This window comes from Camellia sinensis, chromosome 2, assembly GCF_055761805.1.
Source record: "Camellia sinensis isolate YWXY chromosome 2, ASM5576180v1, whole genome shotgun sequence".
Lineage (NCBI taxonomy): Eukaryota > Viridiplantae > Streptophyta > Magnoliopsida > Ericales > Theaceae > Camellia > Camellia sinensis.
The window spans coordinates 134,626,861-134,642,348 of NC_138962.1; the positions used below are offsets into that span (position 1 = coordinate 134,626,861).

General features: G+C 40.4%; 1 protein-coding gene across 1 annotated transcript; it reads right to left on the reverse strand.

The window, feature by feature from the left end:
* Positions 1 to 2,433: 2,433 nt before the first annotated feature.
* On the reverse strand, positions 2,434 to 2,940 carry LOC145819061 (uncharacterized). Its single transcript, XM_082913048.1, has one exon. It carries the CDS (start codon positions 2,938 to 2,940, stop codon positions 2,434 to 2,436), a length of 507 nt encoding a protein of 168 aa, XP_082769174.1.
* Between the last annotated feature and the right edge of the window lie 12,548 nt (positions 2,941 to 15,488).

Here is a 15,488-nt window from a genome sequence, read left to right on the forward strand (position 1 = left end):
CACATATTCGATCTTGGAACTTCAATACCGAATCTACGTAATTGAATCCCGATTTTGGTTTTGCCTCTAACTCTTCATAGATTTTCCTTAAGGTTTCATCTTCTAGTTGATGTAACTTAATCTCTTCCAGCAAGGTGGGTTGAGCTCTTATTGCTGCTAGTATGGCCTCCTGTTCACGTACCACCAAGTCCATATCCATTTTATCCAGTTCGTTCCTCAACTCCTTTCTTTCTATCAACAGATTTGCCAAATCCCCCATATTCTTCCAACTAAGTGCATCTGCCACCATGTTAGCTTTACCAGGATGATATTGGATCTGGAAGTCATAATCCTTAATCAACTCAAGCCACCGCCGTTGTCGCATGTTCAACTCTTTCTGGGTAAACAGGTACTTGAGGCTTTTATGATCTGTGTAAACTTCGCAGGTTGTACCATAAAGATAGTGCCGCCATATTTTTAAAGAAAAAACTACTGCCGCTAATTCGAGATCATGTGTGGGATAATTCTTCTCGTGGGGTTTCAGTTGCCGAGATGCATAGGCAATAACCCTTCCATTTTGCATTAGCACACAACCAAGCCCCTTGTGCGAAGCATCACTATAAATTACAAATCCTTCGGTACCAGAGGGTAAAGCCAGAACTGGTGCTGTCATCAATCTTGTTTTTAATTCTTGGAAAGCAGACTCCCGCTCCTTTGACCATTCGAATGCAACTCCTTTTCGTGTCAGTTGGGTAAGTGGCACAGCGATTTTGGAGAAATTTTGAACAAACCTCCTGTAATATCCAGCTAACCCCATGAAACTTCGCACCTCAGTTACATTAGTGGGAGTTGGCCAATTCACAATTGCTTCAACTTTGTGTGGATCAACAGAGACCCCTTCCTTTGTCACCACATGCCCCAAAAATGCCACTTCTTGTAGCCAGAATTCACATTTCTTTAACTTTGCATACAGTTTCTTCTCCCGGAGTGTTTGAAGAATTAGGCGAAGATGATCCTCATGAGCTTCTGCACTCTTCGAGTATATAAGAATGTCATCAATAAAAACCCCCACAAACTCGTCTAGATAGGGCTTGAAGACGCGATTCATTAGATCCATAAATGCTGCTGGTGCGTTGGTAACCCCGAAAGGCATAACCAAAAATTCATAATGGCCGTACCGGGTTCGGAAAGCTGTCTTCTCCACATCATCGACTTTAACTTTCAATTGATGGTAGTCAGACCGTAAATCAATTTTTGAGAAAACTTGTGCCCCTTGTAACTGGTCAAATAAGTCATCTATCCGTGGTAAAGGGTACTTATTTTTAATTGTCACCTTATTCAATTCCCTATAGTCGATACATAACCGAAGTGTTCCGTCCTTCTTTTTCACAAATAATACTGGCGCACCCCAAAGAGATACACTCGGGCGGATAAATCCCTTGTCAAGCAGATCCTGTAATTGAATCTTCAGCTCTTTCATTTCAGCTGGTGACATCCTATAGGGTGTCTTCGAGATGGGTTGGGTTCCAGGCGCCACTTCAATTATAAACTCGATTTCTCGGTCTATTAGATGGCCCGGCAATTCTTCGGGAAAAACATCCGGAAATTCACGAACCACTGGGATCACATCAATATTCCCATTAGTCTCTTGCCCTTCTAAAACGCTACATAGATACCCCTGACAACCTTTTCGTATTAAGTTGCAAGCCTTCACGGCAGATATCGAATAAGGTGGCAAAATCACTTCCTGCCCTTGAACCATATACTCTGATTGTCCCGGAGGATAGAAATTAATTTGCTTAGTCACACAGTTTATAGTTGCACCATAAGCACTTAGCCAATCCATTCCCAAAATAACATCAAAATAGGTCATATCGAGAGGCACTAAATTAGCATACACCCGAATATCTCCAAGTTGAAGTTCACAAGCTAAGTATATAGTAGCACAAATCATAGACTCTCCCAAAGGGGAGGACACACACAACATGCAAGATAAGTTTTCTTCAGTTTTATCTAAATTAGGAGCGAAGAATTTCGACACAAATGAGTGAGTGGAGCCAGAATCAAACAATACATGCGCAGATTGACCACAAATAGTAAATGTACCTGACACCACTGTTGCTGTATTTTGTACATCACCTAAAATCAAAGCCAACACCCTACCTTGTCTTGCAGTGTCTTTATTATTACTCGGTTTGGCAGCCATCTTCGCATTGGGGGTTAGTGTAGACCCGCGGAACTTGTAGCGGGTCTATTGCCTTTTTGTTCAACCAATTGTGGGCAATCTCTTACCAAATGTCCCGTTTTCCCACATTTAAAACATGCTCCAGTCTTCCAGTGACAAGTTCCTCGATGTTGCCTTCCACAGTCTGGACACACCAGAGTGGAATTTTGGGTCGTAGTAGTGGTGCTGAAGTTCCCTGAATTGTGCTTCTTAGTAGGTGGAGTAACGGATCACTTTGACCATTGGTTGTTTTGTCTCTTCCCTTTCCACTCGGAAATCCGATTCTGGGCCGCAAGGTTTCCTTCTGCGATAACAGCCCTTTCTAGCACCTCAACATATGTGGGTAATTTTAACATATTGACCCGGTCCAAAATGGCACCCCGTAATCCCCCTTCAAATTTTCGTGCTTTCTTATAGTCTGTATCTACCATATGAGGGGCAAACTGAGCTAATTCAGCAAATTGGGCCTCATATTCTGCAACAGTCTTATTTCCTTGTCTAAGAGTCTCAAATTCCGTCACCTTCTTATCTCGCATGCTTTGAGGAAAATATTTATCATAGAACAGCTCCAGAAATCTACCCCATGTTAAGTCCCGATGCACTGTTCTTGTAAGCATCCACCATCTTCGCGCCTCATCTTCAAGAGTAAAGGCGGCAAGTTGCACTTTCTGGGCTTCAGTACATGGAAATACTTCGAACAATTTCTCTATTCCCAGCACCCGTGCTTCAGCTTTCATAGGTTCTATCCCCCCTTAAATGACGGTGGTTTCATCTTTTTAAACTCCTTTGTGAGTGTGATGGTTCGATCCTCAACATGAACATCTTGTACTGCAGGTGGAGGTACTGGTGGTGGTGGCGGTTGTTGCTGTTGCTGCCTTAGGGTCTCCGCCATGTCCATAATCGTTCTTTCCATTCGATCCAACCGTGCCGAGGTAGCATCGTCCGAATCTTCCACCCTTGTTCTCACCATAACCTACATAACATTCAATTATATCCAGCAAACAAAGTTCAAATTGTTAGCGTTAGCAGAGTACACTCTACGTTGCCATCGATCTTTCATACATTTTTAGGATGCCATGCATGATGCTTAAGTCTTTTCTAGACATCCTAAGGCTCAATGGATCTGTGTGTGAGATAGCAACTCGTGCTCTGATACCACTTGTCACGCCCCTAACATGCCCCTAAAGTTTGGGCATGACCTAAACAGAAAAGAACACTTAACCTGATTCCATAGAGGGGCCTGCCCGGAAGCTGTAAAACATAATTGATAAAAACCAGAAAATATGCCATCCATTGAGCTACTAAGTCATGCCAGGATCATAAACATTTCTCAGGACAAGTATATCAAAAGCCAAAATACATTGAAGAGTTAGTTATTTACAGGCCTATAGGAAACCAACCCCGAGGTGGGGTATATAACAAAATCATTAAGTACATAACAACTTGAGCCAATAGCAAAAGTGTGAGCTATCATCTCACAACTCCACAAAAGTAGGGTCCCGACCCCAAGCTTTGCTGTGCCTAGGCTGACAAAAGTATGACGATGCCGAGCTAAGATCGACCTCCTGGTTGATTACCTACAGAAACAGACATAACATGGGGTGAGCCAAGCTCAGTGAACAATAGTACTAGTATACTTGTAAACATATTTAATGCTGAAATCATGTAATTGGTCTGTCTCTGTAGGGCTTGTTGGGACAACATAAACGGTTTATAATTTTTATAATGTGGCCCCCGGCCTAAGAACTTCACACATTCAGAAAAGAGTCCTTGGTTCATAATTTACAATTCATCACATAGACCTCTGGTTCTTTTCGATTCACAACTTACAATAGCATAAGTTCATATTTCACACATCGGTCCTTGGCCTCATAAATTCATCATTCACAAACGGCCCTTGGCCACATTGGTTCACAATTCACAAATGACCCTTGGTCACGTAGTTTCACACTAGGCTCGTAGCCACATTGTCTCACAAATGGCTCTAAGCCACATTGATTCACAAATGGCTCTAAGCCACATTGGTTCACAAATGGCTCTAAGCCACATTGATTCACAAATGGCTCTAAGCCACATTGGTTCACAAATGGCTCTAAGCCACATTGATTCACAAATTCACAAATGCCTTGATACATTCCACTAGTCACAAGCTTCCACATAAGATGTGTACAACTTCACAACCCTTTTCAATGTTTCCACAATTTCGTATTGAATCACTTATAGCAAATATATCATTTCATATAAACACAAGTTTGATAGTGAAGTCCGTAACGTCAAGATATAACGTCAATACGTAATATGATAAAACTTTCAACAAGGTCACAACATCAATAAACATAAATACTAAGTAGAGATACATTGAAGTACTATCACTCACTATGTTGTGTCGGTGCACTTCCTTTTGAGGCGTTTCCTACACACATGAAAAATCACATTAGTCTCTTTTATCCTTGCTAAATCAACATTCGGTTCACTTACTTTGATTGAATTAACGAACATTCAAACAATATAAATTGCAGGTTTTGACAACATTAGAGGACCCAACACGCAAAATGGAGCATCCCAACTTTTCTGCCTTGAGCCGCACGTGCGGCTAGGTTCTCCCGCACGTGCGGCACACCTCCCGCACGTGCGGCATTGAGGCCCCGCACGTGCTTTTTTTGCAGTGTTGAAGTCCAAAATTTTGCCATTTTCCCGCACGTGCGGCAGTGACTCCCGCACGTGCGGCTGAGGTTCCCGCACGCGCGGCCTTAGGCCCCGCACGTGCGGCGATTCTGCACCAAAAGTCTGAAAATTCTGTATCATTTCCTCTTCTTGTGGACATGTTTAGGGCCTCAAAAATCTAGTTTTAAATTACCAATATATAAGCTCAAAGCATGTAAATACATGTGAATAAGTATCAAATTACATCTTTCATCAAATCATAAATTCACAACTTAAATTTACTCCAATTCACAAGATTCCCACTTGTTCTCATATCCCAATTCATAAACTTAGAATCATGCCACATACTTAAATTCACACAAGCCAATTGAAGAAATAGAGTAAAGTTTCTCTTAGCTACTTCAAATTGAATCAAAACATGCAAGGTGAGACCATCTTGCTAATTTACTACTTCTCATACTCACATCACTACAATTCCAACTCTTAGGAACAAGATTATAGAAATATCTTCACATAAATTATGACAAGAGGGGTTGTAGATGAAAATTAGACAAACACTTACATACCTTAAGCCCAAATCTCAACCTTCTTGAGGACCTTTTCTCTCTACTTCTTCAACTCTTAAGTTTGGAGTTACATTCCCTTAGCTTGTCAAATGGCCAAGAACACTCATATATTTCCATAAAGAGAGAATGAGACGAAAATCAATCGTTTACACATCCGAAAATTGAAATTTCACAGAAGTGCTTAATATTACCTAAAAATTATGCTGGTTCCAAATATGTGATCAATTTTGACTTATTTAGCGGCTAAGGCCCTCAATTTCTACTTTATCGTTCTAATAGTAACAGATACATTTCTTTCCTAACAGATACAATTCATTCTACAAAGCATTACAACATAGTTACTTGAACTTATTTTCTTGTATAGCTTCATCTTAGTCATTTAACAGTACAGAATAAAGGACGAACATATATCACAAGCATATATGAGGGTCGGGTTGTTACACTTTAACTGGTCAAACAGATCATCTATACGGGGCATAGGGTACTTATTTTTAACCGTAGCCCGATTCAATTTCTGGTAGTCGATACACAATCTCAAGGCACCATCTTTCTTTTTAGCAAAGAGGGCTGGTGCTCCCCACGGTGAAACACTAGGGCGAACAAAGCCCTTATCTAGCAATTCCTGGAGCTGAATATTCAACTCACTTAACTCTGCTGGAGAAAAACGGTAAGGTGCCATAGAAATCGGCGTCGTGCCGGGCACAAGATCAATAGAGAACTCAATCTCTCGATGGGGTGGTAAACTAACAAGATCCTCGGGAAAGACATCCGAGTACTCACAAACCACCCTTGGCAACACAATCTGGGTCTCATCACACTCACCACTCTCAAAGCTAGCAAGTAGACCACTAAGCTCACTCCGCCCTCGCGAATCATACACCGGTGGCAAAACACTACCAACCCGATCCCCCAAGAAATGGAACCACTCCCCGCTTAAGGTACATAATGTGACCCTCTGGCGGTAGCAATCGATAATAGCCCGGTATGACGATAGCCAGTCCATACCCAAAATAACATCAAAGCCCTTCATAGGCATAACTACAAAAGGAAACGGAAGCCTATAGTCGGCGACCTCTATATCACAACCTCTACAACCCTGTTTCAGAATCAACTCACCCCCAAGAGGTGACACTACACAAATAGGAGATGCTAACTGCACCAACTCCAACTCCAACACAGATGCAAATGCAGTAGATACAAAAGAATGAGATGCACCCGTATCAATCAATATACTAGCAACCGAGTTGCAAAACAGAAAGGTACCTCTCACAACTGACGGAGCCGGCACTAGGTCCTGCGCGGTAACAACATACACGCGCCTAGTAGGCCCCTGATCCACCTGCTCACCTCTAGGAGCAAAAAACTGCTGCATAGACTGGGATGATGAAGCTCCCGGATTAGCCCTCGAGGCCTGCACAGATTGAGCTGGCTGAAAACCCTGCGTCTGTCTAGAACTAGACGCTCCTGAAGTGGCACTCAGCTGTGGGCAGAACCTCTTCAAGTGCCCAGGCTGTCCACACTGATAGCAAGATAAGGGCTGCCCCCTGCCCAAACTCTGACTCTGCGGTCTAGCTGAAGAAGAAGCAGCTCTCTGACCCTCGCCCTTCTACGGGCAAACCAAAGACTTATGACCCAGTTGGCCACAAGTGCAGTAAGTCAAACCTCCCTGATTACCTCTCCCCGAGCCTGCACTAGGCACCAGAAAGGTCGATCTAGCAACTCCACCCTGAGGCTGCTGAGGGTTATAACCCCTCTATCCCCTGCCATCACCCTGACCATCTTGGCCCCTCTTGGAGCCTCTATGTTTCTCCTCCTCCTCCTCCTGCATCATAAGCTCCATATGAGCTGTAGCATCCACCAAATGTCTATACTCTCGGATGTAAGACCCACCAACCCTCAACTTGAGGCCACGCCTCAACTTCCGCTCAAAATCATAGCAACGGCGTTCTTCGGACGCCACCAGTTCAGGTGCAAACCTGGATAAGCTAGTAAAAGTGGCCTCAAACTCTTCCACAGACATACCCTGCTGATTAAGCCAGCTAAACTGATCCCTCAGCTTCTCCCTAGCAACTACAGATAAGAACTTCTCCTGGAAAGCATTTACAAACGCCTCCCATGTACCACCAACACGAGCCTTCTCGTACTTCCACCATTGATCCGCATCTCCTTTCAGCTAGAAGGATGCCAAGGTCACTTTCAGTGCTCCGTCCTCGATGCCAAGCATCTCGAACGTCTTACTCATTTGTTCCAACCACTCGTCAGCCTTCAGTGGCTCCTTCGGATCCCCAATAAACTCATCCGGGTTAGACCGGAAAAACTCCCTCTTCAAGAAAGAAGGCCCTGCCTCAGCAACCTGATTCTCAGCTCTGAGAATACCCAAAGCTCCTGCTATCTCTCGGGCCAAGGCACTCATAGCCTGCTGACCCGCTGGCTCGGCCACATTGGCCTGACCAACTCTCTCCTGTACTGCCGGAACATCATCCGGTAAAGGTACTTCCTGCCTCGCAGGCCTACCACGCCTACCACCTCGTCCACTCCCTGACATCCTATTAAAGGCAACAAAGGCGTTAGCACATTCATAAATGTGCCAAAACTAAACACTCGCGTCCTAATACATGGACAACTGTAAGTCACTCCACTTCAGCACATAAACACATAAGCAATTACGAATTTCATTCCCGGATAATGATAGTCCCGAGGCGTTACTAGAGTTCCGGTTAGAAACAGCATTGATCAAGTGCTTTTCCAACAAGACTCCCAGAAACCCAAGGATCCAATCAACATCCTAGAAACTACATTCCATACCCAAATAATCACATAAACATGTTATCAATTAAATACATAGCATACGGCACTACACCTACGTCTCTAACCAAGCGAGACAAACCCATTGTGATCCTAATCACTTCCCACGTACCCAAAGTATTCGAACCCGGTATGCTCTGATACCAAGTTGTCACGCCCTCAAAAATAATAACATTAAACCCACAATAGAGACATGAATTTATATATAAAAGATCCACCTTCTTCTATTCATCAGAGTGTTTCATTACAAAAGTATTACATGTTAACAACAAAAGCAAATGCCCTAAGGGCTTACAGCTTTCCAAGTTAACACTTGGTTACAAAAAGAGAGTACTAACTCAATTACACATTAAGCCCTTGGCTTGAATTTACATGTAATACATCAAAAGGAGATAAGACAACAAAAGTCTGTCTGCCTCCTGCCTCCCAAGCTATGTCCTTGGAGGTGGCATGCTACCTGTACCTGAAAATGATGGTCCCATATAGGGTGAACCACAGCCTAGTAGAAATACACTAAACCACTATGAACAGTGACTAAAAGATTAGCAGTTGATAGATGGCTAACACCGAATCCATTCACTTATTTTACATTACAGTTTCATGACATACAAGTCCATGTTACCTTCCATTTTCCATTTCTTTACAATTCTCAATTCATAACTATGGCTCAGAACCTGGCCAACAATTTATATGAGACAGTAACTCATATTAAATATTTCCCATATTCATAATAGATAAGCATACTAGCTATATCAACACGTCAACAGATAAGCATATGAGCTATATCAACACTTCCATAGATATGCATAAGAGCAATATCACACTTCCAATGACAAGCATATGAGCTGTGTCAACACATCACTAGACAAGCATATGAGCTATATCTATGGAGTCCGTCCCCTATCTTCTCCCAAACAACATCCGGTTTAGAGGTCCATCCCCTATCATCCCCTAAACCATGGAGTACATCCTCTATCTCCTCCAACACAACACAATGCATATAAACAATTATTATACACATCATCAATCAATACATAAAGTTAATGTATTCTTTCAACCGCCATACTCAATGACACATTCCATTGATTAGTTTTAGTTTGCCTATTCATCATGCATTGTCTACAACAATCAAGACTATCATTCACCGATAGCCCAAAGCAGTTATTTCGAAACAGAAAAGAAATGCACAAAAATGGATAAAATATCGACATTTCAATTAGGTGAGTGGTAATTAATCCAACAGCACCCTTTATTCCCATACATTCCCAATTCCATTCTTCTCGGTCCAATTCCTCATTTCTCAAATTAATTTCACCAATTAATTCAACAATGTAATTAGGGAAATTTCCATAATTAACATTACAACCCTTAAGGTTCCATTTTCATCAATGTTTCAACATTAATCCCATTTCCCTATGCCAAACATGCATATAGGTTTATTGGTATTTAAAACCCCAACTTTTGTAAAATTATACAAAGGCCCAAACTTTCTCAAAATCACCCAACAACCCCCAACACATCAAAATGCTAAAATTTAAAGACAAAGCTCATAAAGAGGAGTAGGATATCCCTACCTCGAAGTTAGAGCTCGAATGAAGAAGAGGCCAAAACCAAAGTGCTCCAAAATCCAAACTTTTCGGATCAAAATGACGCCCTCGACGATCAACGCAACTTTTACAAAGGCCAAAGGATAGGAGAACACTCTAACTAGATCAAATCCTGGAGAGAAGGGAGATTCTAGAGAGAGGAGCTCTCAAAAGATCTTTTTGGAAAAGTAAGAGAGAGAAGAGAAGTTGAAAAAGTGGTCCAAAAGTCGGATCTCGGTTTTTAAATAAGAGTCGCCCCGCTCGAGCGTGGAAACCCCCGCTCGAGCGTCACTCACAGACTCCCGCTCGAGCGTCAAAACCGCCGCTCGAGCGCCGGATATGCACTCCTAGTACTTTTGCAGAACCAGGTCCCCGCTCGAGCGTCACACACATAATCCCGCTCGAGCATCCAAACTCCCGCTCGAGCGTACAACACTACAGAAGAGATACTGAAAGGGTGATTTTTCCGCTCGAGCTCCAAAACCCCCACTCGAGCGGACAAGCTACAACAAAGGCCCCACTCGAGCGTCAAAAGCTCCGCTCGAGAGGACAGGCCAAAATCTGGGTAGCTAGTTTTGGTTTCTATGTTTAACCAACCTGTTTCAAGCCAGCCCAACACAACCCAACACTCAAATACCAAGAGTAAAGGATGTAAACAAGGTATACTCAATAACCAACTCCACGGAACCTAAGTCCGGATACAACAATTAAAAAAAAGGGAAACCGGGATCGCTATAGCAACAATAACTATTCCACAAATTGTTTATTATTTCTCCCTCATCAACATGGTTAAGAAGCCCTTTTCTTCATTACATTTATCATACAAGAAAAACATCACTAACATTCGAAATAAATAAAATTTATTTATCAAATTACCAACATGTTTTCCCCAACCCCACATTTCTAGGGTTTTTCTTCCAAAACAAACATTTCCCCATCCCTTGAAAAGGTTTTCCCTCAAAACATCACCTCTCCAATCGTGTGAGTTAAAACCCTTAAGAATGTAGTTTGGGAAGAGAGAGGAATCAAACCCACTTTTAAAACCCTTGCATTTATGGGACAAAAACCAAACTTTCAATATCATTAATAAAACTTTTAAATCAACCAAACCTAACATAAATATATATATATATATATATAACTCAAAGAAATTTCCTTACCTCAAGGTTTGAAGGAGAAAGAGATGAAACCCTAGGATGCCAAGACACCCAAACTCGATCTCTACCGCTCACAATGAAGTTCTTGAGGAGTTTTCATTCTTTGATGAAAGAGCCAAGGTTGAATCTCTAATGGATTACAGAAGATCAAGGGTTTTGATCTTGGTTTGAGGTAGAAATGTAGAGAGAAGGGAGAGTAAAGTGTTTTTAGAGAGAGATAGGTATAACAAAATGAGATACAAACAACCTAAATGAAGAGGAAAAACAGAGATTTCAGATCTGCCAGCGTCCTGCACATGCGACACTTTCCCCCGCACGTGCGGAGCCTCCTTCCCGCACGTGCGGCCTTCATCATCGCACGTGCAGCCACTCATTCCCGGCACTTGCCTCCGCTCGTGCATATTAGACAGAATGCACCCCAAACCTCCCCTGCATTCCGCACGTGCGACCTCACTCCCCGCATGTGCGGCCTTCCCCCTACACGTGCAGCCCCCGATTTCCAGTCCAGAATTTTTCTGACTCGATTCTCGCGCACTCCGGACCTGACCTCGCGCTCCCTAGAAAAAGAAACTTCACCACCGAATAAAACAAGAACAAGGACTTTATTTGGGAATAACTTCCAAACGTTTCAAACCTAATGAGAGCGAGAAGAGAACAGAGTGAAGAAGAAAGAAAACAAAGACCCGATCGTCACATGGTTCGATCCCCCGGGCACACTAGACTTGACTGTGCATCCTCCGAAATAGGTAAATTCAACACCGAACATAGACAAAAATAAGAATTTTATTTGAAGAAAAAATTCCAGATATCACAATCCCAAGGAAGACAAAAGTGAAGTGAAGCAAAACGAAACCGGTCATCAGAAAAACTTACACCTTTTTGTGAAATTACTTACATATTTTCTAAAAAGTTACACATTTTGTGAAATACTTTCTTTCATAAAATTTACACCTTTTGTGAAAAAAACGTATACCTTTTCTGAAAAGTTACATCTTTTGTGGAATACTTTCTTTAATAAAATTTGCACCTTTTGTTAAAACATACACATTTTGTGAAACTTCCACCTTTTTTTTAAATTACTTACACATTTTGTGAAAAACTTTCCTTCATAAAATTTACACCTTTTGTTAAAACTTACACCTTTTTTGAAAACAAAACTTACACCTTTTCTTAAAAGTCATACATTTTGTGAAATAACTTTTTCATAAAATTTACACATTTTGTGAAAACTTACACCTTTTTGTGAAATTACTTACACATTTCCTAAAAAGTTACACCTTTTGTGAAATACTTTCTTTTATAAAATTTACACCTTTTGTGAAAACAAAACTTATACTTTTTGTGAAATTACTTACACCTTTTGTCAAAAACCGTACACATTTTCTAAAAAGTTACACCTTTTGTGAAATATTTTCTTTCATAAATTTTACACCTTTTGTTCGAACTTACACCTTTTGTAAAAAACTACACCTTTTTATAAAATTATTTATACATTTTGTGAAAAATTTTACACATTTTCTATAAAGTTACACCTTTCGTAAAAAAAATTCCTTCATAAAATTTACACATTTTTTATAAAACATACACCTTTTGTGAAAACAACGCTTACACCTTTTCTGAAAAGTTACACTTTTTGTGAAATACTTTTTTCATAAAATTTACACATGTTGTTAAAACTTACACCTCTTTTGTGAAATTACTTACACATTTTCTAAAAAGTTACCTCCTCCGTGCATGTTTTCGGTCTTTCACCCCGGACACTCAGGCCAACTTAACAATTCATCTACACATCTTAACCAGACTTACCAATGTATTTACCCCTTATACATTTTCGTTGTTCTCATTACAATAAATATGCTCCCTTCTTGAAGCACATGTTTCCACTTTAAGCACAAAATGCATGATAATTAATTTGATGAGTATGCAATGTAATGAATTTCCATGCCTCATAGTTTTTCCCCGTTTCCAAAGGTCTTAACAACAATAACAAAACAACTACATTTCTCATTTCCTAACTTCAACATTATTTCGCAAAATGACCATATGCCTTCAACACACCATAACAATTTCCTATCATGCACAATTCTAATCAATTTGGTATCTTCAAGGCCACATGTGATGTTTTCAAACATAAATCTCCAATGGTTATAATTTTCACAATTCATAGTGCACAACGATTTGTCATCTCTCAACAATATATCATGATGTATTTAACAATAGTTTTTAAAACTAAGTCTCCATTTCAATGTATCATAAGGTTGCCATTTTGCAAAGCACATCATGAAGCCTACTGTCATCCACTCCTTTAACACAAGAAAAGTAAGAACACTAGAAACACTTCTATATTTTTCCAAAATCCCCTAATTTCTAGGGTTTTTCCATCATAAAGCAAACATTTCCATTTCCTTGATGAAACCCCACCAAAATCATTTTTTGTTGAGTTTAATAAAAGAATAAAATTCCTAGGATTAACAAAAGGGTTGAGATTTAAACCCACTCTTATACTCTCTACATTTTGATTCACAAAATTAGATTCAACACAATAACTCCATGAAAACCTTTAAATCATCCTCAATATAGCAAAACTTGTATATATAACTCAAAACATTTTCTACCACAATGTTTGATGATGAAAGAAAGTGAAATCCTAGCTTTGATGGAAGATTCTTCAATTTCCCACAACACCAAGAGGAGTCCTAGCTTTGATCTTCAAGATTTGTAAGAGATGATGACTCTAGACTCAAAGGATCACAAGAAATCAAAGGTTTTGGGTGCTAGATGGGTGTTTTTTAGAGAGAAGGAAGAGTAAAAATGTTTTTAGAGAGAAGGAGATGTTGAAAACAATGAGATACATTCGGCCCTAAAAGAAAAAAAAAAAAAAAGGTTTTCGGACTGGACCCGTCCTGCATGTGCGGCCTTCCTTGCACGCACCTAGCCCGCACCTGCATATTTTACAGTGTGATGCCTCATACTTCCCTTGAAATCCGCACGTGCGGTCCCTCTCTTGCACGTGCGGCCCAAGGCCAGCACGTGTGGCCCTGGTTTCCTCAACCCAGAATTTTCCCCACCCTATTCTAGGCACTTCGGGCTTGACCTCTCACCCTCCAGAACAAAATGAAATCCAACACCGGAACAAAGAATGATAGAAATTTGAGGTAAGGCTTCCGAACACTACAAGCCCAAGAGATTAACAAAGCTCTAAACGGGACCCGACACACTAACGAGGTAAAACCAAGGTTAAACCAAAGAAGCAAGATGGGTAAAACACCGGGTCATCACATTTTGTGAAACACTTTCTTTCATAAAATGTAACGCCCTGAAAATAATCCCAACATGTATAATATATCAAGCCACATTCATTAATTAAATGATAATAATCATTCCATCTTTACATGGTTAATAGATAAGTTTGTACAAAAGTTTCACATGCGAATTATACATTCATTGGTAAGAAAACACATGAATCTATAGCATGTGAAGCATATAGTCTCAAAATAAATAAAATGCCCTTATGGGCTACAACTCCCAAGGCTTAAGCCCGGTTACACAAAAGTGGCTTCTCGGATCCATACAAAAATAGCCCTTGGCTAGCAATTAATTCACAACAAAATAGAGCTATGTACTCTTCACAAATTATCCACGCCCTCAACTTGGCGGGATCACCACGTCCTTTCCTGCACCAAAATCGCATAGGGGTGAGCATAAAGCCCAGTAGAGAATTCTTACAAAGTATATACAATTATGCAAACTCTCAATATAAAATGCAAATGTCAATGCCATGCAATGCCATTTTAAAGAAAATTTTGTTTCATGTTCTTCTTGATGATCATCATGCTTCAATAAAAGTTTGCAATCTCAACAATTTTTGAAACTCCCAATTTTAATCAATAGGGGTGGTAAATACGACTCAGGTAATCCCTAGGCTGGTGTCTACAAGTAGGCTCTACGAGCACTACTAATACTCCAATTTACAGGTTGCTAACCGGAAGGGAAGTGGTAACTCCTCCGCGTGTGTTTTCGGTCTTTTACCCGGGACACTTAGGCCAACTTAACAATTCATCTACACCTCCTATCCGAACTTGCCTACGTATTTACCCCTAAAGCATTTCCATAGTTCTCATTATGATATAATCTTTTCTCAACGTAAACGTTTTACAACTCAATTCAAGATGCGCAAATAATGATAATAAATTAAATGGAAATATGATGCAATAATTAATATCTCAAAACATTCCTCCATTCATCCTTCCTTCAATGCCATCTCACAAAATAACCACATGCTCAACATTAATCTCTCATTATGCACATTTCTTAACATTCTAGCCATTTCAAGACTATATGTAAAATTTCAAGCATCAATTTCCAAGATCCCAATTCTCATAATCTATGGTGCTCAACAATTATCATCTCACAATTATACATAGTCATGCATTTAACAATAATTTGAAAATTAGTCCTCCACTTTCTTTCATCAAGAAGATTATCATTTTTTTTACCATATTGTGAA